Source organism: Natator depressus, chromosome 23, assembly GCF_965152275.1.
Source record: "Natator depressus isolate rNatDep1 chromosome 23, rNatDep2.hap1, whole genome shotgun sequence".
NCBI classification, from domain to species: Eukaryota; Metazoa; Chordata; order Testudines; family Cheloniidae; genus Natator; species Natator depressus.
The window spans coordinates 4,026,553-4,049,745 of record NC_134256.1 but is presented as its reverse complement, the minus strand read 5'-3'; the positions used below and the strand labels follow the sequence as shown (position 1 = coordinate 4,049,745).

The following is a 23,193-nucleotide window of genomic DNA, read 5'->3' as shown; positions in this document are numbered from 1 at the left end:
GCTGCGGGTTGAGGCAAGGGGTTGGGGTGTGGGAGGGGGTGAGGGCTCTGGGGTGGGGCCGGTGACGAGGGGTTTGGGGTGAGGGCGGAGGGTCTGGGTGCAGGATGGAGGACAGGTGCGACGGAGCCCTGATCTCAGTTACTGTGTGGGTGTGCAGCATCCGGCGTGACAGGGCCCTGATCTCGGTCGCTGTGTCTCTGGGAAGCACGCAGCAGAATGGGGTCTTGATTCTGGTGTGACAGAAATGGTGATTTCCTGCAACACTCTGGACAGTCCTTCCTGAATTAAGTTTAAGTATCTTAGGAATTCATTGTATTAAAAATGCAATTGTTTATGTACCATTGTGGGATTGTGGATGACTTTTCCAGGCGGAGGCATGACTAATGGAAACTCTGGCAAGTGTTATGAGCATCAAAGAGCTGTTTGAAACAATGGTCAAGACAAGAATGAACTTTTAAAGCATAAGACAATTTCCCAGGAAAGCCCTAGGCTGAGAAGTATGGAAATACACCTACTTCGGTTATGCCTGAATTTAGCCTTGTGATGCTTTGCCCTGGGAAGGTGGGGACTAGATCCCCTCTTATTGGAGGGCAAATTAGAGCCCCAAAAGCCATACAAAGAAGTAGCTTAGAGATTCATGGTAGTGCGCTGAGCCAAAGCTGCGATAAATTTGTGACCACAGAAAAGCCCCCGGGCAGAACCCTTGTTGGCGGATCTCTGGTAGGCTTGTCAGCAGGCGGGTAGGTTCTTTGATTGTTTCAATACGTTTTCTCTCTAATGCTTTCACCTTACAAATACATGTGCTTGCTTAGAAAGGGCAGGTTGGTAACTAAACTATGCACAGTTACACCGTTGATAGGCTCAGAGGGGGAAGCAGTCTGTCTTGCTAGGGAATATACAGTGTAGACAGGGAACAGTGCAGCATGGGAAAAAAAACCCTCAGAAGGGAGAGAGACACAGGTCTGTGCCCAAGATAGGTGATGGCTGGGGAAGCAGAAAGCTAAGAGTGCTTGCCCTTGGGGACAGGAGAGGAGGAATACAGATGCAGGCAACCTGAAATATGGCACTCAGTGACCTTGTGTCTGTGCAGCACCCAGCTCGACGGGGCCCTGAACTCGGTCACTGTGTGTCTGGGCAGCACCTGGCACGACGGGGCCCTGATCTTGGTTACTCTATGTCTGTGCAGTGCCCAGCTCAATGGGGCACAGATCTCGGTCACTGTGTGTCTGTGCAGCACCCGCCGTGCTGGGCACTGCAAAAACACAGAGCAAAGGTCAGTGCCTGCCACACAGAGCTCACAGAGTAAATAGACAGAGGGTGGCAGGGGAAACTGAGGCACAGAGCAGGATCAGGGATTTGCTCAAGTTCACACAGCAGGTCTGTGGTGGAGCTGGACATGGGACTGAGACCTTCTGGCTCCTAGACCAGTGCTCTTCCCACACTGCGTCCCCCCACCACATGGGATCTCTTCCAGAGAAAGGGGCACAATTAATTTCAGCTTTGTCTAGCCTCCAGGTTTGAGTCTACGGTGCCCGACGTGGTAATACACATAAATATCCCCCCTGGGACGGGCGCCAATGGCCCTAACCATTGACATCTGCCTTTGGCCCCCCAGCCCCACTTCGGAAGCCCACCTATTTCCCCACCCCCGCCACCCGATCTATCGCTTCCCTCGGACTGCACCTGTCTCCTGTAGGGGGAAGAGGAGCAGAAGCAGCAAGAGGAAGGGGGAAAAGAAGACCCCCCACACCCTCCCTCCCACCCACCCACCCATTACAGCCCACAACCCCAGCCCACAGTACACCCCCTCCAGCCCCCGATCGCAGCCCACCACACACCACACACACCCAGGACCGGCTCCGGGCACCAGCAAAGCAAGCACGTGCTGGGGGCGGCACATGGCCGGGGGCGACATTCCGGCCACCCCTTTTTATTTTCAGGGCACTGGCGCTCTCGGAGCTGCGCTGCTGAGACGGGGCGAGGGCGCCGTGCCCCCGGCCGCAGCGGGAAGGGGAAAGCCCCAGCCCCCGGGATGCTGAGCCGCCAGGGCCCCGCCGCTACCTGGGGAGGAGAGGGCGAGTCCTGCCGGGGAGCCGGGGCTGCGCCGCCTTGTGCCACCCCTGATCTCGGGGCTTCTCTGCGCGGCCGGGCAGGGGAGGGCGGAAAGCCCCTGCAGGCGCTGGGAGAAGGTGACATCGCTCGTCCACTTCCAGCACCGCCTGCGAGCCCCAGCCCCACCGGAGCCGGCCCTGCACGCACCTCTCCACCCCCTTCTCCCAGCCCACAACACAACACACACACCCGCTCCAGCCCCAGTTAACGGTTGCCGACTCTAATTGCACAAACCCGAACACCCTTGTCCCGCCCCATCCCTGAGGCTCCCCCCTGCCCCACCCCTTTCTTCGAGGCCCCGCCCCCGGTCACTCTGTGTCCCCCCTCCCTCCGTCACTTGCTCTCCACCACCCTCACTCACTTTCACTGGGCTGGGGCAGGGAATGGGGGTGCGGGAGGGACTGAGGGCTTTGGCTGGGGGGGTACAGGTTCTGGGGTGGGGCCAGGGATGAGGAGTTTGGTAGGAGGGGGCTCCAGGCTGGGGCCAAGGGGTTTGGAGTGTGGGATGGGGTGCAGGCTCTGCGAGGGACTTGGGGTGCGGGAGAGGGCTCAGGGCTGGGGCAAGGCATTGGGGTGAGGGAGAGGGTGACAGGGGTGGGCTCCAGCTGGGCAGTGCTTACCTAGGACGGCTCCCGGAAGCAGCCAGCATGTCCGGCTCCTAGGCTCAGGGGCAGCCAGGCGGCTCTGCGCACTGCCTCACCTCAGTGCGCCACGCCTGCAGCTCCCTGCGCCTAGGAGCCGGACGTGTCAGCCGCTTCCGGGAGCTGCATGGAGCCAGGGCAGGCCATTAAAATCTCCCGACCTGCCTTTAATAGTCAGCGGGAGATTGAGGCCAATTCCAGCGAACACCCAGCCAATCTGGGAGGGTTGGCAACCCTAGCCTGGACCCCAGCCCACGACACAGCACACACACACCCCTCCAGTCCCTGATCCCAGCCCACGACAACACACATACCCTCCAGCCCCCAACAAAACACACATCCCTCCAGCCCCCAATCCAAGCCCATGACACAACACACACACCCCCTCCAGCCCCAATCCCAGCCCACAACACACCACACAGTCCCTCCCGCACCCAATCCCAGCTCACGACAACACCCCCGCCCCTCCAACCCTCGATCCCACCCACGACACAACGCACACACCCCCTAGCCCTGATCCCAGCTCACTACACAACGCACACACCCCTATGGCCCCCAATCCCAGCCCATGACACAATGCACACACCCCTCCAGCCCCCAACAGAAAACACACACCCTCCAGCCCCTTATCCCAGCCTGCAACACAACGCACACCCCCTCCAGCCCCAAGCCCAGCCCATGACAGAACACCCCATGCCTTTGGCCCCAATCCCAGCCCACGACACAATGCACACACCCTCTTGCCCCAGATCTGAGCCCACAACACAACACAGACCCCCTCCAACACCGGCCCATAACACAACACACACATCCTTCAGCCCTAGGGTTGCCAACCCTCCCAGTTTGGCTAGGAGTCTCCCAGAATCAGGCTCGATCTCCCGGAGGCTATTGAAGCCAATCCAGGAGAATTTAGGCCGGTAAAAGTCCGGCGTCGCAGTGGGGCTAAGGCAGGCTCCCTGACAGCCCTGGCTCTGTGCCACTCCTGGAAGCGGCCGTCATATTCATCAGCAGCTCCTAGCCGGAGGCATGGCCGGGGGGGTCTCCATGCACTGCTCCTGCCTTGACCACTGCAGGGGCGGTTCCTGAAAGCAGGGGCAGCGCGCACAGCCACCTGGCCGCCTCTGAGCCGAGGAGCTGCTGCCAGACATGCCATCGCTTCTGGGAGCCACCCGAGATAAGAGCCACCCGGCCGGAGCCCGCACCCCTCACCCCCTCCTGCACCCCAACCCCCTGTCCCAGCCCTGAGCCCCCTCCTGCACCCAAACTCCCTCCCAGAGCCCACACTGCTCACCCCCTCCCACCCCCCAACCCCATGCCGCAGGCTCCGCATGGAGCCCCTTCCCACACCCCGAACCCCTTGGCCCCCAACCCCCAGCCCAGAGCCCACACCCCAGCCCCTTGCCCCAGCTCGGTGAAAGTGAGTGAGGGTGGGGGAGAGTGAGCAACGGAGGGGGAGGGGTGGAGTGAGCGGGGGGCAGAGCCTCGGAGAAGGGGCAGGGCAGGGGGTGGGGTAAGGGTGTTTGGGTTTGTGCGATTAGACAGGTGGCAACTCTATCCAGCCCAAATCCCGACCCACAAGACAACACACACACACCTGTGAGCCCCTGATTCCAGCCCAGAAAACAACACAGACCCCCCTTCAGTCCCGATCCCAGCCCACAACACAAACGCACACCCCCTTCAGCCCTAGAGTTGCCAACCCTCTCGGTTTGGCTGGGAGTCTCCCAGAATTGGGCTCGTTCTCCCAGAGGCTACTGAAGCCAAACTGGGAAATTTTAGGCTGGTAAAAGTCTGGCGGCGCAGTGGGGCTAAGGCAGGCTCCCTGCCTGCCCTGGCTCTGCACCGCTCCCAGAAGTGGCCACCATAGCAGCTCCAAGGCAGAGGCACGGCCAGGGGGCCTCCGCATGCTGCCACCACCCCAAGCGCCACCTCCGCAGCTCCCATTGGCCGGGAACGGGGATGGGGCGCCATTTAGGGGGTGGAAGCCCCGCCCCTGAGTTTCACACAGGAGGTGTGCGAGCTCCCAGGTGGAGGTCTTAAACGACAGCCCAGCATTCGTGTGAAATGTAAGTTCTGCAGAGGAGAGGTGCCCCTAGGGCCGGGAGTCAGTATTTTGTTTACAGAGGCAGGGTGATTAAGATAAGAAAGGGCTGGTGATTAAATAAAGGATCTGGAAGTTTAGCCTGTAAAACAGGAATCTCTCTGTGGAGAGGGGGAGGGATTGTTTTAGAGAGAACGCAGGGGGACTCAGAAAAAATACAGCCAAGCCCTCTGAGCCAAGGTTACATTCAGAAAAGGGGGAGATTTGGGGGCACAGGTGAAAAGAAGGGAAGGGCGAGCAGTGCATAGAGAAGTTTCCACTCTCCCCGTGGTACTTCTGTGGCCCCATCACCGTAGTATCTGAGCGCCTCACACAGTCTAACTGATTTCTCCTCCCAGCCCCTCGGCGAGGCCGAGCCGTGCTGTTATCCCCATTGTACAGATGGGGCACTGAGGCACACACAGACTAAAGGCCAGATTTTCAAAGGCATTTAGGCAGCTCGTGGGATTTTCAGAAGCGCCGAGGGTAGGTGCTTGGTAAACCCCCCAAAAGATGCCTAGCTGCATCTTTGGGCGCACAGGCGCCGACTTTACAAAGTGCCAGGGGGTGCTCGAACCCCCCGGCTCCGCCTCCACTCCATCCCTTCCCCCCAAGGCCCCACCGCCACTCCGCTTCTTCCTGCCCAGTCCCGCCCCCCCCCCCCCCAGCGTCCTCCCCTCCCAGCCTCCCGCACGCCGCAAAACAGCTGTTCGCGGTGGGCGGGAGGCGCAGATCTGTGGGGCCCGCCGTTGGGCAGGAAGAGGTGCCGATAGGGAGGCTTGCCGGTGGGTGCTAAGCACCCATCAGGTTTCCCCCAGGGGTGCTCCAGCCCCGGGGGAGTAGAACCCAGATCTTCCAGAGCTAGCTCCCCATCCAGTAGCCCAGCCTAGCTCTGCTGCATGCTGCAGGAAAGGAGGACTCGACTCGATGGGAGCAAAACCAAGGGGCCCAGTTCTCTGAGACGCCAGCAGACGGTCCCGGGAGGTCGGGATGGATCGTCGTGCTCGACAGCCTGAAAAGCAGCCCAGAGGCCAGGAAGGCTGGAGAAGGCGCGTCCGGTGGAAAGAGATCGCTCAGCTCCCAAGAGGCGGCCGGTTCTGACCCAGGCTGGGATGCAGAGCATCGGCTGCCGTGCAATTGTGCGGTTTAGTTTGTTTGAGAGTAACAGCCGTGTTAGTCTGTATTCGCAAAAAGAAAAGGAGGACTTGTGGCACCTTAGAGACTAACCAATTTATTTGAGCATAAGCTTTCGTGAGCTACAGCTCACTTCATCGGATGCAGATCTTCTACACTTTCCACAGTATGCATCCCATGAAGTGAGCTGTAGCTCACGAAAGCTTATGCTCAAATAAATTGGTTAGTCTCTAAGGTGCCACAAGTCCTCCTTTTCTTAGTTTGTTTGGTCATTTTCTGTTCGGAGTTGGAGAAAAGGAAGGAATCGGAAAGTGTCATACCAGGATCGGAGGGGTTTATGCCTCAAATTCTTAGGGTTTCAGCCAGGGTTCCCTCGAACTTTTCCCCACCCATGTACAGGGTGAATTTTGTTAGGTGCACCAATATGGAGGTGATGTGTGACACGGCCCTGTGTGCCACATCACCTCCATATTGGTGCACCTAACAAAATTCATGGGGCAGGGGTGGGGCTGAGGGGTTCGGAGTGTGGGAGGGGGGCCCAGGGCTGGGGCACAGGGTTGGGGTGCAGGGGTGTGAGGCTCCACCTGGGAGTGCGGGCTCTGGGGTGGGGGTGGGGATGAGGGGCTCAGGGCTGGGGCAGAGGGTTGGGGGGCGGAGTGAGGGCTCCGGCTGGGGGTGCAGGCTCTGGGGTGGGGCCGGGGATGAGGAACTCAGGGCTGGGGCAGAGGGTTGGGATGTGGGGGGCTGAGGGCTCCGGCTAGGGGTGAGGGCTCTGGAGTGGGGATGAGGGGCTCAGGGCTGGGGCAGAGGGTTGGGATGTGGGGGAGTGAGGGCTCCGGCTGGGGGTGCAGGCTCTGGGGTGGGGATGAGGGGCTCAGGCAGAGGGGTGGGGTGGGGGGGTGAGGGCTCCGGCTGGGGGTGCAGGCTCTGGGGTGGGGCCGGGGATGAGGAACTCAGGGCTGGGGCAGAGGGTTGGGATGTGGGGGGCTGAGGGCTCCGGCTAGGGGTGAGGGCTCTGGAGTGGGGATGAGGGGCTCAGGGCTGGGGCAGAGGGTTGGGATGTGGGGGAGTGAGGGCTCCGGCTGGGGGTGCAGGCTCTGGGGTGGGGATGAGGGGCTCAGGCAGAGGGGTGGGGTGGGGGGGTGAGGGCTCCGGCTGGGGGTGCAGGCTCTGGGGTGGGGCCGGGGATGAGGAACTCAGGGCTGGGGCAGAGGGTTGGGATGTGGGGGGCTGAGGGCTCCGGCTAGGGGTGAGGGCTCTGGAGTGGGGATGAGGGGCTCAGGGCTGGGGCAGAGGGTTGGGATGTGGGGGAGTGAGGGCTCCGGCTGGGGGTGCAGGCTCTGGGGTGGGGATGAGGGGCTCAGGCAGAGGGGTGGGGGGGGGGGTGAGGGCTCCGGCTGGGGGTGCAGGCTCTGGGGTGGGGCCGGGGATGAGGAACTCAGGGCTGGGGCAGAGGGTTGGGATGTGGGGGGCTGAGGGCTCCGGCTAGGGGTGAGGGCTCTGGAGTGGGGATGAGGGGCTCAGGGCTGGGGCAGAGGGTTGGGATGTGGGGGAGTGAGGGCTCCGGCTGGGGGTGCAGGCTCTGGGGTGGGGATGAGGGGCTCAGGCAGAAGGGTGGGGTGGGGGGGTGAGGGCTCCGGCTGGGGGTGCAGGCTCTGGGGTGGGGCCGGGGATGAGGAACTCAGGGCTGGGGCAGAGGGTTGGGATGTGGGGGGCTGAGGGCTCCGGCTAGGGGTGAGGGCTCTGGAGTGGGGATGAGGGGCTCAGGGCTGGGGCAGAGGGTTGGGATGTGGGGGAGTGAGGGCTCCGGCTGGGGGTGCAGGCTCTGGGGTGGGGATGAGGGGCTCAGGCAGAGGGGTGGGGTGGGGGGGTGAGGGCTCCGGCTGGGGGTGCAGGCTCTGGGGTGGGGCCGGGGATGAGGAACTCAGGGCTGGGGCAGAGGGTTGGGATGTGGGGGGCTGAGGGCTCCGGCTAGGGGTGAGGGCTCTGGAGTGGGGATGAGGGGCTCAGGGCTGGGGCAGAGGGTTGGGATGTGGGGGAGTGAGGGCTCCGGCTGGGGGTGCAGGCTCTGGGGTGGGGATGAGGGGCTCAGGCAGAGGGGTGGGGTGGGGGGGTGAGGGCTCCGGCTGGGGGTGCAGGCTCTGGGGTGGGGCCGGGGATGAGGAACTCAGGGCTGGGGCAGAGGGTTGGGATGTGGGGGGCTGAGGGCTCCGGCTAGGGGTGAGGGCTCTGGAGTGGGGATGAGGGGCTCAGGGCTGGGGCAGAGGGTTGGGATGTGGGGGAGTGAGGGCTCCGGCTGGGGGTGCAGGCTCTGGGGTGGGGATGAGGGGCTCAGGCAGAGGGGTGGGGTGGGGGGGTGAGGGCTCCGGCTGGGGGTGCAGGCTCTGGGGTGGGGCCGGGGATGAGGAACTCAGGGCTGGGGCAGAGGGTTGGGATGTGGGGGGCTGAGGGCTCCGGCTAGGGGTGAGGGCTCTGGAGTGGGGATGAGGGGCTCAGGGCTGGGGCAGAGGGTTGGGATGTGGGGGAGTGAGGGCTCCGGCTGGGGGTGCAGGCTCTGGGGTGGGGATGAGGGGCTCAGGCAGAGGGGTGGGGTGGGGGGGTGAGGGCTCCGGCTGGGGGTGCAGGCTCTGGGGTGGGGCCGGGGATGAGGAACTCAGGGCTGGGGCAGAGGGTTGGGATGTGGGGGGCTGAGGGCTCCGGCTAGGGGTGAGGGCTCTGGAGTGGGGATGAGGGGCTCAGGGCTGGGGCAGAGGGTTGGGATGTGGGGGAGTGAGGGCTCCGGCTGGGGGTGCAGGCTCTGGGGTGGGGATGAGGGGCTCAGGCAGAGGGGTGGGGTGGGGGGGTGAGGGCTCCGGCTGGGGGTGCAGGCTCTGGGGTGGGGCCGGGGATGAGGAACTCAGGGCTGGGGCAGAGGGTTGGGATGTGGGGGGCTGAGGGCTCCGGCTAGGGGTGAGGGCTCTGGAGTGGGGATGAGGGGCTCAGGGCTGGGGCAGAGGGTTGGGATGTGGGGGAGTGAGGGCTCCGGCTGGGGGTGCAGGCTCTGGGGTGGGGATGAGGGGCTCAGGCAGAGGGGTGGGGTGGGGGGGTGAGGGCTCCGGCTGGGGGTGCAGGCTCTGGGGTGGGGCCGGGGATGAGGAACTCAGGGCTGGGGCAGAGGGTTGGGATGTGGGGGGCTGAGGGCTCCGGCTAGGGGTGAGGGCTCTGGAGTGGGGATGAGGGGCTCAGGGCTGGGGCAGAGGGTTGGGATGTGGGGGAGTGAGGGCTCCGGCTGGGGGTGCAGGCTCTGGGGTGGGGATGAGGGGCTCAGGCAGAGGGGTGGGGTGGGGGGGTGAGGGCTCCGGCTGGGGGTGCAGGCTCTGGGGTGGGGCCGGGGATGAGGAACTCAGGGCTGGGGCAGAGGGTTGGGATGTGGGGGGCTGAGGGCTCCGGCTAGGGGTGAGGGCTCTGGAGTGGGGATGAGGGGCTCAGGGCTGGGGCAGAGGGTTGGGATGTGGGGGAGTGAGGGCTCCGGCTGGGGGTGCAGGCTCTGGGGTGGGGATGAGGGGCTCAGGCAGAGGGGTGGGGTGGGGGGGTGAGGGCTCCGGCTGGGGGTGCAGGCTCTGGGGTGGGGCCGGGGATGAGGAACTCAGGGCTGGGGCAGAGGGTTGGGATGTGGGGGGCTGAGGGCTCCGGCTAGGGGTGAGGGCTCTGGAGTGGGGATGAGGGGCTCAGGGCTGGGGCAGAGGGTTGGGATGTGGGGGAGTGAGGGCTCCGGCTGGGGGTGCAGGCTCTGGGGTGGGGATGAGGGGCTCAGGCAGAGGGGTGGGGTGGGGGGGTGAGGGCTCCGGCTGGGGGTGCAGGCTCTGGGGTGGGGCCGGGGATGAGGAACTCAGGGCTGGGGCAGAGGGTTGGGATGTGGGGGGCTGAGGGCTCCGGCTAGGGGTGAGGGCTCTGGAGTGGGGATGAGGGGCTCAGGGCTGGGGCAGAGGGTTGGGATGTGGGGGAGTGAGGGCTCCGGCTGGGGGTGCAGGCTCTGGGGTGGGGATGAGGGGCTCAGGCAGAGGGGTGGGGTGGGGGGGTGAGGGCTCCGGCTGGGGGTGCAGGCTCTGGGGTGGGGCCGGGGATGAGGAACTCAGGGCTGGGGCAGAGGGTTGGGATGTGGGGGGCTGAGGGCTCCGGCTAGGGGTGAGGGCTCTGGAGTGGGGATGAGGGGCTCAGGGCTGGGGCAGAGGGTTGGGATGTGGGGGAGTGAGGGCTCCGGCTGGGGGTGCAGGCTCTGGGGTGGGGATGAGGGGCTCAGGCAGAGGGGTGGGGTGGGGGGGTGAGGGCTCCGGCTGGGGGTGCAGGCTCTGGGGTGGGGCCGGGGATGAGGAACTCAGGGCTGGGGCAGAGGGTTGGGATGTGGGGGGCTGAGGGCTCCGGCTAGGGGTGAGGGCTCTGGAGTGGGGATGAGGGGCTCAGGGCTGGGGCAGAGGGTTGGGATGTGGGGGAGTGAGGGCTCCGGCTGGGGGTGCAGGCTCTGGGGTGGGGATGAGGGGCTCAGGCAGAGGGGTGGGGTGGGGGGGTGAGGGCTCCGGCTGGGGGTGCAGGCTCTGGGGTGGGGCCGGGGATGAGGAACTCAGGGCTGGGGCAGAGGGTTGGGATGTGGGGGGCTGAGGGCTCCGGCTAGGGGTGAGGGCTCTGGAGTGGGGATGAGGGGCTCAGGGCTGGGGCAGAGGGTTGGGATGTGGGGGAGTGAGGGCTCCGGCTGGGGGTGCAGGCTCTGGGGTGGGGATGAGGGGCTCAGGCAGAGGGGTGGGGTGGGGGGGTGAGGGCTCCGGCTGGGGGTGCAGGCTCTGGGGTGGGGCCGGGGATGAGGAACTCAGGGCTGGGGCAGAGGGTTGGGATGTGGGGGGCTGAGGGCTCCGGCTAGGGGTGAGGGCTCTGGAGTGGGGATGAGGGGCTCAGGGCTGGGGCAGAGGGTTGGGATGTGGGGGAGTGAGGGCTCCGGCTGGGGGTGCAGGCTCTGGGGTGGGGATGAGGGGCTCAGGCAGAGGGGTGGGGTGGGGGGGTGAGGGCTCCGGCTGGGGGTGCAGGCTCTGGGGTGGGGCCGGGGATGAGGAACTCAGGGCTGGGGCAGAGGGTTGGGATGTGGGGGGCTGAGGGCTCCGGCTAGGGGTGAGGGCTCTGGAGTGGGGATGAGGGGCTCAGGGCTGGGGCAGAGGGTTGGGATGTGGGGGAGTGAGGGCTCCGGCTGGGGGTGCAGGCTCTGGGGTGGGGATGAGGGGCTCAGGCAGAGGGGTGGGGTGGGGGGGTGAGGGCTCCGGCTGGGGGTGCAGGCTCTGGGGTAGGGCCAGGGATGAGCAGTTTGGGGTGCAGCAGGGTGCTCTGGGGTTACGGCAGGGAGAGAGGACTCCCCCCCAGTTCTTTCTCCCCGCAGCAGCACCTGGGCTGGGCTGGGGAGAGTCACCTCTCCCCGCCACCGCAGCTCCGGGGCTGGGTTTGGGCCGGGGTGAGGTAGCCATGGCAGGTCGGGGGGGGGGGGAGGGGCGCCCCAGCCGTGGCAGGTCTCAGGGGGCAGGGTTTCACCTCTACCCAGGCCAATTCCAGCACAAAGAACAACAGCTACATCCATCGAGGCCATAAAGTCGACGATTATGGTCATGCTTTGTATTATTCACTGGGCACCATCTGTGTGCTCAGCCCTGTTCAGAATATGCCAGAAAATGTCATCCCTGAGCCAATGTGTGTAAAATATGTAGCCCTGGAGTAGAGATGGCTCCGGTATTCAACTGTGAAGTGGATAGTTATTGAGCTCACGTTAATCTCTGTGGGTGGAGGTGCCCATGGCCCTAGAAGTTTTACTGGCTTAAGGACTAGAAGATTTGACCCTCCAACTTTCTTTCAAGTGGAAGAGCTGCCCAGAGCTCCTGTGCCTGTCTATTTTCCTTTCCTGCCTGCAGTGGCCCTGACATACCTCAGAAGTCTCCCTTTTTTCCCTCAACTTTAAAATGTGGGATTTTCTTGGTGTTTGGTTTTAAATATTCTCCCGGGAGAACGGCAGCTCGGTCGCTGGAGTGCTGTGGTTAAGAGCCTTCTGGAAAGCAACGAGCCTTAAAACAAGAGTGAAAGCAGTGGTGCCAACTCTCATGATTTTGTCATGAGTCTCCTTAAAGCCCCAGCTCCTGGAGTCCAGGGGAGCTGGGATGATTGCAGCCTTCATTCTTAAAGAAAAACGAAGTTTCTAGCCCTCGTGGCTGCGGAGAAAGCTTCAAAATGCGACCCCAGGGCACCCTACAGGGTCGAACAGCAGGAGGCCAATAAAAAGAACCCCAAAGCCCTTATTTTTACATCATCTCATGATTTTAAAGCCAATCTCGTGATTTTTGGTGCGCCTGATTCATAAGTTTTGCACATTTGGGATAGGCAACACGCCCCTTCCTGCACCCCAAACCCCCTGCACCAGCCCTGAGCCCCCTCCTGCACCCAAACTCCCTCACATGCCTCTCACCCACTCCCGCACCCCTCACTCCCTCCCACAACCCAACTCCATGCCCCAGGCTCAGCTAGGAGCGCCTCGCACTTTCTGAACCTCTCAACCCTACCCTCCAGCACAGATCCCGCACCCCCTCTGGCACCCAAACCCCCTGCCCCAGCCTGGGGAAATGAGGGTGGGGGAGAGTGAGCGACGGAGGGAGGGGGCTGGAGTGAGCGGGGGTGGGGCCTTGGGGAAGGGCTGGGGCAGGGGGCGGGACAAGTGTATTTGGGTTGGTGCGATTAGGCAGTTGGCAACCCTATCCAGCCCTGATCCTGGCCCGCAACACAGCACAAACCCTCCAGCTCCCAATCCCAGCCCACTACACAACACAGACCTCCTCCAGCCCCTTATCCCAGCCCAAAACACAATGGACACCCACTCCAGCCCCGATCCCGGTCCATAACACGACAGCCCCCCCCTTCAGCCCCCGATCCCAGCCCGCAACGCAAGACACACACCCTCCAGCCCCGATCCTGGCCCACAGCTAAGGTGGCCAACCCTCCAGGATTGCCCTGGAGTCTCCAGCAATTAGAAATGAATCTTTTAATTAAAGATGATGTCATGTGATGAAACCTCCAGGAATATGTTCAACCAAAATTGACGACCCTAATCCTCTGGGGTGGATACATGCCTAATAATTCACCAGAGGGTGGCGTGTGAGTCTCTGCCAATAGCCAGTAACCTATTGGGCATCGAAGTCATTGCCAGATATACGCAAGGATAATATTTATGGCATTATGAAGATATACTGGAAATTACGCTCTTAATGTCTTGGAGTGAAGGGAGGGCGCCAGGGGCGACACGTACCTCGGAGACGTTCCTTTCAGGGAGGAGGTAACCGGTTCCTATGTCCCTGTCCGGCCATGTGTCTTGTGCGTCGTACACAGACTGGACACAAGGCTTACACTTTTAGCGGTGAGAGTAATTAACTCAAGGGGCAGGGTGGATTCGCCGCCACCGGCGGTGTTTAAATCAAGCCGGGCTGTTTTTCTAAACGCTCTGCTCTCGGAATTATTGTGGGGCATTTCTCTGGCCCGTCCGATACAGGAGGCCAGCCCAGATGACCACGGTGGCCTTGGAATCTAGGCCTCACCATGGGGGCCAGTTTGCCTACTAAGGCTAATCAAGAGATTGCGAAATCGACAAGAGAGGAAATCTACAGGAAGGAACGATTAGCACGGGGTACGGGGGGGCTCTGTTCCCAAATAAGGACGAAGGATGGGTCTGTATATCTAGGGGTGGCAGGGGGACCCCCTGGATCCTTCACCGAGGAGGCCAACTGGCCACACGGTTCTCTCACAAACACTAGTGAGCCCAATGTTATTAGCCAGGAGAATATCTTGGTAATTACGTCTAGGCTACAGACTGCACCTTGTGATTTTATTTGAAGCGTAGCGGTTTTGTTTCCGATTCTTCCACTTGCTGCTCCTTGAGTCTCTAGGTTTGCTAAATAAACGTATACTCGGTTTCACAGAACATCGCCCCAGGGGATGGGTGGGGTAGAGTTGCCAACTTTCCCAAACCGGACGCCCCTGCTCTGCCCCCAAGGCCCTTTCCCCTCCTCCGCCCCCTCCCCTGAGGACCCGCCCCCGCTCACTTCTCTCCCCTCCAATCAAAACACCACCACCTAAGCCCCAAAGCAGGTATTACTGCAGAAAATGACACGTTCCCTCCTACCCCTCTTTCAATCTTAACCATTATCACAACACGGTCTGAGGAAAGGGGGGAGGTGAAGATTTGCTGCAATACTGGGGCGACCAGACAGCAAGTGTGAAAAATCAGAACAGGAGAGGGAGGTTTAATAAGTGCCTATAGAAGACAAAGCCCCGAATATCAGGACTATCCCTATAAAATCAGGGCAGCTGGTCACCCTATGCAATATTTGTCTGGGAAGTGTCAAGGAGTTGCTCACAACTGTTGCAATAAGTACCATTACCTACATCCCTAACACTGCACCGAACCAGAGATGCCAGAGCAAAGAAGAGGGAAGAGACTGCTCTCACAACAACCCTTCAACAGAGAACTGCTGGGATGCTGATAGTTACTACACAGGGTACTGGCCCCGTACTTCGTACTGGACACAAATCAGACATCAAGAATTGTAACATTCAAAAACCAGTAGGAGAGCACTTCACTCTCCCTGGACACTCAATAACAGACTTAAAAGTGGCAATTCTTCAACAAAAAAAACTTCAAAAACAGACTTCAAAGAGAAACTGCAGAACTGGAATTAATTTGCAAACTGGACACCATCAAATTAGGCCTGAATAAAGACTGAGAGTGGATGGGTCACTACAAAAAGTAATTTTCCCTCTGCTGATACTCACACCTTCTTGTCAACTGTTGGAAACGGGCGATGTCCACCTTGATTGCATTGGCCTTGTTAGCACTACAAAAGTAATTTTCCCTCTCTTGATATTCACCCTTCTTGTCAACTGTTGGGAATGGGCCACATCCACCCTAACTGAATTGGCCTCGTTAGCACTGACCCTCCACTTGGTAAGGCAACTCCCATCTTTTAATGTGCTCTCTCTCTCTCTCTCTATATATATACACACACACACACACACACACACACACACACACACACTGCTTACTGTATTTTTCACTCCTTGCATCTGATGAAGTGGGTTTTAGCCCACGAAAGCTTATGCCCAAATAAATGTGTTCGTCTCTAAGGTGCCCCAAGGACTCCTCGTTTTTGCTGATACAGACTAACACGGCGACCCCTCTGAAACCTACACAAGGCACTGTGCAGCATGAAATATCCAAGCAGAAAAATGCATTTCAGCCACAGAAGCCTGCTCCGATTCCCCCTCTCCCCTCTGTACAACGAAAGCAAAACATGAACTTTGGCAGGCTGCATTTTCATTTTGGCTGAAAAGTCCAGTCTTGCCCCCTCCTCTGTTCAAAGAGCCAGTGCCTGAGCCTCACCTTCACCAAAACCGCACTTCGATCCAGTGAACCGTTCCTCTCAACCGAGATCTCGGTGCTGGACAGAGAAAAGGTCCATGGCTCAAGGAGGCAAGTCCCATAAATAATCCCAATCAGGCAGCGGGTATTTAGGACCCTCTTTAAGATGCATCAGGGAGAAGGAGAGATACTGACTCTACTGAGCTAAATCTCCAGTGCCCCCACCCCCCAAAAAGGGTCCTCAAAAAGTTAGAGCTTTAAATAAGATCCAATACTGACACCCACACACACACACACACCAGAGGCCAAGATGCAGCACATAGTAATTCCAGGCTGTTGGGATTTTTGGGGGCAGGGGGGGAGATTGTGGTCTTCGTGTTTCTCCTGGGGAAATGAGAGGGAGGGGAGCTGGCTCTAGGTCCTACGGCGGGAGGGGGAGGGTTGCTCGGGCTGGGTGCATACCTGGCAAGGAGGGGTGAGGCTTAGAGCCAAGCTGGCCCCATTGAGTGTGTGGGGTTTTGCAGCCGCAGGGGATGGCTGGGGACACAGTGGCTCCAGGCTGTGCGCACAGGGTCGAAAACGAGGTGAAACACTGCTTGCAGCCTGCTCTCCCTGCCAGGGGGCCAGAGGAGCCCCTGCACTTGGGGGAGCAGGGATCCTCCTGCCAGGGCTGAGTGGGAACCCCCTTCCCCGCAAGCTGGCCCGGGCACTGGGCACAGCAGGTGCGCAGGGAGGGCACGCCCTGACCCAGCTACTCACCCATGCAAGGTGGGAGCTGGCAGTGGGAACCCCCTTCCCCGCGGGCTGGCCCGGGCGCCGGGCACTGGGCACAGCAGGTGCGCGGGGAGGGCGTGCCCTGACCCAGCTACTCACCCATGCATGGTGGGAGCTGGCAGTGGGAGGGTGGGGGTGCTGCTCCTGGGCGCACTCTCGCTGTCCATCCCCGGGGCTGCTGCCACCGCCGAGGTGGCTGCCGCTGGAAGAGGTGGAGAGGGAGGCTCCGGCGGCATGAGGGGGGAGCGGGCGCACACTGGGGGGAGGATTGTGGTGGCTTGGCCACTTGCTGCCCCCCATTGTTGGCTCTGTGCCATGATCCTCTCGCAGCACCTCCCTGCCTGTCATCCGCTTCCTCGACCCCAGTTGTTCCAGCGCCCCGGCAGGCAGGAACCGGACTTTGGGTGTCCGGTCGGTGTTTCTGACGGGACACGGTCAGGTGCCCTTTTCGACTGGACTTTCCAGTCAAAAACCAGACACCTGGCAGCCCTAGTGTGTGGAGCGGCGCAGAGAGCCGAGGTGGAACCAGCAAGCTGGGACGACCTGTTTCTTTGGGAGCAGGAGGAGCTGTAAATACTGCGAGTGTCCAGCAGACTGGGGGCTGGACTCTCCAGGGGGGTGCGCGGAGGGCTCAGGGGTGAGCACAGGGACCTGCAGAGGGATGGCAAGCGCTTGAGTTGCCGCTGGCCGGCGGAGTCGGGGACTTGAGCCCCGGCAGGCCCTGACAATGCTCCCTCGCGCTAAGCATGGGTGGTAGCGAGGTGCCGCACAGCCCTGGGTACCCCAGGGAAGCCTGGTGGGGGGGCTCCTTAGGGGACGCTTCAACTGAAATAAAGCACCCGCGCTAAAACTCACTGTGTGCCCCGAATGCTCGGTCTTTGCAGCATGGCTGGAGGAGGAACGGAGCCGGCTCCGGGGGGAGATGAATTCTAGGCCTGCAGAGAATGCCGATCCCAGGCCGTCCCAACGAGCAAGCCCCAGCCCGGCTGCCTGCGTAGCCCCAGAGAGCCACGTAGCTCACACGCTGCTTAGAGACGCACAGGAACAAACCACGGGCCTCAGCTCAGCCCCCGGAGCCAGGTGCTGATGGAGAGACGCTGGCCTCCCTGGAGGGCTGATCCAAAGCTGACGGGGAACCACCGGGGGTGGCGGGACTGGTGTCCCATCAGGCCCCCGGCAAGACGCTGCTTTGGGGGCTGGCTCGAGGCCAGCTCCGGGTGCCTCACCAATGCTCTCTAGGCACGCGGTCACAAACGCCCTTTGAGCACCCCCTGGCCCCACTGTACAGACAGGAAACCGGGACATGCGAAGAACGTGACTTGAACACCATCAACCGGGTACTCAGAGGCAGAAGAGAACCCAGGAGTTCTGAGTCCCAGCCCCCCTGCTCTAACCACTAGACCCCACTCCCCGCCCAGAGCTGGGGAGAGAACCCCAGGGTCCCACTGCACAATGCTCCCTTTCTTAACCATCCCTGCTCCGTGCTTCGGCAGACAAAGCTGGTCAAACATCTGATGGTGTTGCCCCTTCTGGGGCTCAGCCGTCCAGCCTCCATCATCTCCGCCCTGCACCCCAGGGGACCCCCTGCCTTATACTTCCTGCTAGCAGAGGGCATAATCCCGTCCTGGAGCCTGGGCACACAGACTGCCCCCTGGCCACCCATCTGGTGCCTGCTGCCAATATGGGGGAGCAGCCGGGTAACCCCCGCTGGCACAGCCAAGCTGCCCCACTCCTCCCGCGGCTCCCGGCCCCAGCAATTCCCTCTGTCGCTGCATCGCACGTGGCTACGACCACCACTGGCACAGGCCACAGGCTACTGCCGAGGAGATACAAGGAGATGCAGCCCGGCGGCAGTCTCTTTCCTCCCCCCCATCAGGGCTACAAGGTGGAAGAGAAACCTTGGCTGGGACAAACCCCAAAGCGTTTGGCTTTGAACATACCTTTCCCAGAGGAGCAAAGCCCCAAAGAGCTCAGCACACAAGCCCTCCTGCTGCTCAGGGCCCACAGAGAGGGGTTAAGGTATATGGGGGAGACACTCCAATGCTGCCACTTATTTTAGATCCAGTGCCCCTAAGCATCAGGATGAAGGATTCACATCTCTCTCGGTCCGATACAGCGGCCAACCTGCCAGCGTTGATGGATGGAGGGTCGCAGCACCCCCAGGAGGCAGGGGAGCATTGCTATCCCGCAGGTAAACCGAGGCCCATGGCCCGAGGCGACTGCCACTGATTTGTCTGGAGCAACTCAGATGCAGGAAATGAACCCAGGTCTCCCGTGTTCCAAGCCAGCCTGCCTTCCCCTTGCGGGTTGAATCGGGACTCTTAGACTAGCAGGAGCTGGGGTCGTTTGGCCACAGAGGCTGGGAAAGGACCTGCCTCCTTGTCATTCCCAGGCAATACACAAGCACCCGTGCCGCCGTTCTTCTCGGCCGTGTAATTCCAGCAAGTCTGCCAAGTAAACCCCTGTCTGGTTACAGCCTCATGGGAGCATCGAAGCTTCATGCTTGGACCTTCACAGGCACGCAGCTCGGACCCTCCTGCTCCACAAGCCCAGCTCTGCCCCTGCCCCTCCTCGCTGCTCGGCCTAAAGGAGACGCTCTGCATGCACTAGAGGGTTTATGACCCACGGCTGGGCAGCTCCAATTGCATCCAGTAGGGGGCAGGGCTGAAACACACTCAAGGATGCAGATTGCGCAGATGCTGCCGCCTTCGACTGGCTGGAATCAGAACAGTTCTGCTGTGTGTCATAGACCCCTATACCACTACTAGGGATTCTCCTTGCGCTCAAGGAGTGATGGGGGGTGCTCTCAGAGCAGCAATTGACTTGATGGGCTTCTAACATCTCTTAACTACTATGCCTGATATTTAAGCCCCATTCAATCCACAACCCTTAGCAAGTGCAGGGTCCCTCTGTACCGCGCATTCTCCAAGCCTGTGTCCAGCGGGATTTTAATCCGCACTCGCACCCCGTCCATTATGAAGCCCATTCCCGGCCCAGCGGATCTCAGATTCAAGCAGCTCATCCTGAGCGCCAGCTTGTCATTTTGCTTTCCCCCGTCTCATCCTGTCAATACTGCCGCCCAGGACAGAGCTGCGGTGAGGCCATTCAGACATACTCCTTCACCAGAGGGAAAACCCCCACACCTTGCTCTAAATGTCAGTTATAATTTGTATACATAGACCAACTCTTTTTACATGGCCTGAGACCTTCCACGGCTGCTAGAACCGATAGGCAAAATTCCCCCGTGTTCATTACAAACGTCTCATCTGCCCGGAGAGCCCTCCCCAGTTGCAAACTCTGCAGGTGATTCCCCATGCACCAGATGGCCCCGCAATGTGCAGAGTTGCAACAGGGGGAGGACTTCGCTGCCGCGTGCCGATTTCAGCCCCCGCGGGGCAGAGATCCGAATGGCAAGGGACTGAATTCACGGGCCAGTCAATCAGTAGGGCACTGCAGTCAGTATGCCAGTGCAGATCTCAAATGCAGTGGAGTGATTCCACTGAGTGCAGTGCCATGCTGATTGCACAAGGCAGTGAAATCAGCGCACTGCAATCAAGATCTGCACTGGCCTGCAGTGCAAATACTGAATCACCACCCTACACTGCAGAGAACACCCCACGGAGATCTCCAGTGCCCGATTCCCTGCCCTGATTCCAGCTGAGCACGCCATAGGGACATAGTGCAAGATTCTGGCCTGGTGCAATTCTCATTGACATCAGCGGAAGCTGAGCCCTCTTACACCAGGGCTGGATTTGACCCAGGCCGCTAGATCCTGATTAACAGAAGTGCTGACCGCCTGGACCGCCCCTTTATTTCGGCTCGAGTTCGGAGCACCCAGCCATTCTGAGCGCCAGGCTTTGGAGCATGGTGAATGACCGATGTCTGTGAAGATATCTGGAAATCCACCCCAAATGGCCAGCGACTGCAGCACGGCCACTGAATTGCACTGAGTTGCCAAAAGAAAAGGAGGACTTGTGGCACCTTAGAGACTAACCCATTTATTTGAGCATAAGCTTTCGTGAGCTACAGCTCACTTCATCGGATGCATGCAGTGGAAAATACAGTGGGGAGATTTTATAGACACAGAGAACATGAAACAATGGGTGTTACCATACACACTGTAACGAGAGTGATCAGGTAAGGTGAGCTATTACCAGCAGGAGAGCGGGGTGGTGGGGGAGGGGGAAACTTTTCGTAGTGATAATCAATGTGGGCCATTTCCAGCAGTTGACAAGAACGTCTGAGGAACAGCAGGGGAGGGGGAAATAAACATGGGGAAATAGTTTTACTTTGTGTAATGACCCATCCACTCCCAGTCTTTATTCAAGCCTAAGTTAACTGTATCCAGTTTGCAAATTAATTCCAATTCAAATCTCCCCACTGTATTTTCCACTACATGCATCCGATGAAGTGGGTTGTAGCTCACGAAAGCTTATGCTCAAATAAATGGGTTAGTCTCTAAGGTGCCCCAAGTCCTCCTGCTCTTTTTGCAGATACAGACGAACACGGTGGCTGCTCTGAAACCAGCCATTGGGTTGCCAGTGATTGCAACCCAGGTGCTGAAGCACGCCGGCTTCCGAAACCACGCACTGCGGACTGCAGCGCCTCCGCGGCTTTCAGAAATTCATGCGCCGAATGTCTAGCTGATTTCAGAAATCACGCACCCGGTTGGCAAGGATTGCCGCCCCCCCCCCCCACACACTGGTTTCAGACATCACGCCCTGACTTGCCAACAACCGCACCGCACCCCCTGATTTGCACCGGGTCGCCGACGCCTGCCCCGCACCAATCCGGAGTCGCCGCGCCGATTCCAGCGAACGCAGAACCCGCAAGCGCCAACCGGGGGAAGGGGAGCTGGGCCCAGACCCGCTGGGAGATGCAAGGGAAAGGAGCTCCCAGGTCACTTACTTCTCCGGCTTCTTCTTGCCGGCGGCGTCCCCGCTGAGATCCAGCAGCTTCCGCTTGCAATTGAATTTGTCCCGGAGGCCGTCACTGCCAAACTTGGGCTCTTTGTTGGGCACCTTGAACCGCCCGGGTGCAACGAGGAACCCTTCCCTCTCCTTCAGGTTGTTGATGGTGTCCAGGTCGTTCCGCACGGCGCCCTTCACCGCCTTGCGGCCCTGCCTCATCTGCCGCAGCACCGCCAGGGCCGCGCACACCCCCAGGGCCAGGGTCACCAGCCCCAGGGCGAAGGAGACGGCCAGGGCCATGGGGAAGGGGTCGTCGACCGCCAGCCGCCGGCTGCTGGCCGGGGTGGGGCTCTGCACCTTGAACTCGCAGCTGGGGCCCATGTAGCCGGCGGAGCACTCGCAGACGTGGCCGGAGAAGTGGGTGTAGCAGGTGCCGCTGTTGAGGCAGGGGCTGGAGCCGCAGGCGTCCACACGCACGCTGCAGTCCTTGCCGCCGTAGCCCAGGGTGCAGGAGCAGGTGTAGCTGTTGGCCCCGTCCAGGCAGGTGCCGCCGTTGACGCAGGGGTTGCAGGCACAGTCGTCAATGTTGCGCTCGCAGCGGGTGCCGGCGAAGCCCGGCCGGCACTTGCAGAGCACCCGGCGGCCCACGTCCAGGCAGAGGCCACCTAGGAGGAAGCGACGGAGCGGGTCAGGGGGGTGGGGGGGGGGTGCCCGGCCCCGGCTGAGCCTGGGATAGATTTGGCGGGCACGGGCACAGGCACGGGGCCAAAGGCAGGGGACAGGACTCGGCCATGGATGCCCCAGGGTCAGACTTTTCTAGCTCCAATCCGGGATCAGGGCCCCGTTGCGCTTGGAACATGGAGTGCCGCCACCCACCCAGGGCACCTCCCACCCAGACCATTCCCCGCCCCGGCAGGGACCCGGGCACTGCGGGCAGCTCGGACTCTCCTGGGCTCTGCCTTCGGCCTCCCGAGGGCTGAAATGCTTCAGTCTCACTAGAGCTATTGGGGTCAACTCCGGGGGTCCAAAGGGCCTGTGCTCCACGGGAGGCCAGACTAGGTGAGCTAGCGGTCCCGTCTGGGTCTGGGCCTGGTACACAGACATTAGACCCAGATCTCAGGCGAGCTGCTTTCCCCGATCAGAGGGAGGGAACAGGAAGAACTGTTAGCGACTCACCCAAGTCCCGCAGGCACCGGGGCTGGGAATAGAACCCAGGAGTCCTGAGTTCCAGTCCACTGCCTGAGCCAAAATTTCCCCCACAAAATGTATGAGCTTCCCCCCCGCTTCCCGCCCCATCTGCCCTCTCTGGCGGGGAGCTCTGGCTCAGGAGTCGGGTTGCCCGCAAGGGAGCCCAGTTCGTGCCAAGTGGATTCCCGTGTCCTGCGCACTGAGCACACTGCCAAACGGCCGCCCCATCTGAGCCAGCGGGAGGGGAAGGATCCCACTTCACCCACCAACACCCCTCCAGCCAACCAGCCCGCCCCTTCCCTGGCTTTGAGGGGAGGGTTTGCTCCTTCCCAAAGGAGTGGGAAGCTGCAGTGTAAGGACCCACGAAGTGCTGCCCCGCCCCGTTCCTTCCTGTAACCGAGGGCAGATGCTGCACAGAAAGGTCTAACCCTGCCCCCATCCACCCCATTGTCACCTAATTAGGCCGTAACGTCCCACTGGGAGAAGAGGAATCTTCACTTCTCCCTTGGCAGCCCACCCCAGGGAAAGTGACCTGATTGCACCCTAAAGCACAAAAACCTTCAGAGTCATCCTCCACCAAACATGCCCCTGCCTCTTGCTGAACTGTCCAGGCCGGAGCCTCGGCTGATGTAAACCGGCACAGCTCCACCGAGCAATGCCGATTTACACCAAGAGGGGATCTGGCCCCATTGTCTCCAATGGAGCGACACTGTTTTGTACCACCTGCAGATCTGGCCCCAGCATCCTGCAGCAATGAGTATCACTGGTTAACGAGGCACCACGGATGTAATACAAGCACTTCTATATTTCAAGGCTGGCGTGGAGTGCTGCCTTGGGTGGAATACAGCCAGACAAACCCCCCCCTCACGCTTCCCTCCCCCCCGGGACTTGCAGGCAACACCCAGACAGTGCCAGGATCCGCAAGCCACAGCCAGACAACCCCCT

At 60.9% G+C, this 23,193-nt stretch overlaps 1 protein-coding gene across 1 annotated transcript in view; it reads right to left on the bottom strand.

The window, feature by feature from the left end:
• DLL3 (delta like canonical Notch ligand 3) overlaps nt 1-23,193 on the bottom strand; it is a 263,951-nt gene that overhangs the window by 170,950 nt on the left and 69,808 nt on the right. Inside the window, exon 7 of the mRNA XM_074937098.1 lies at nt 21,059-21,725. Coding sequence (XP_074793199.1) covers nt 21,059-21,725 — 667 coding nt within the window. The remainder of the gene's footprint in view (nt 1-21,058; nt 21,726-23,193) is intronic.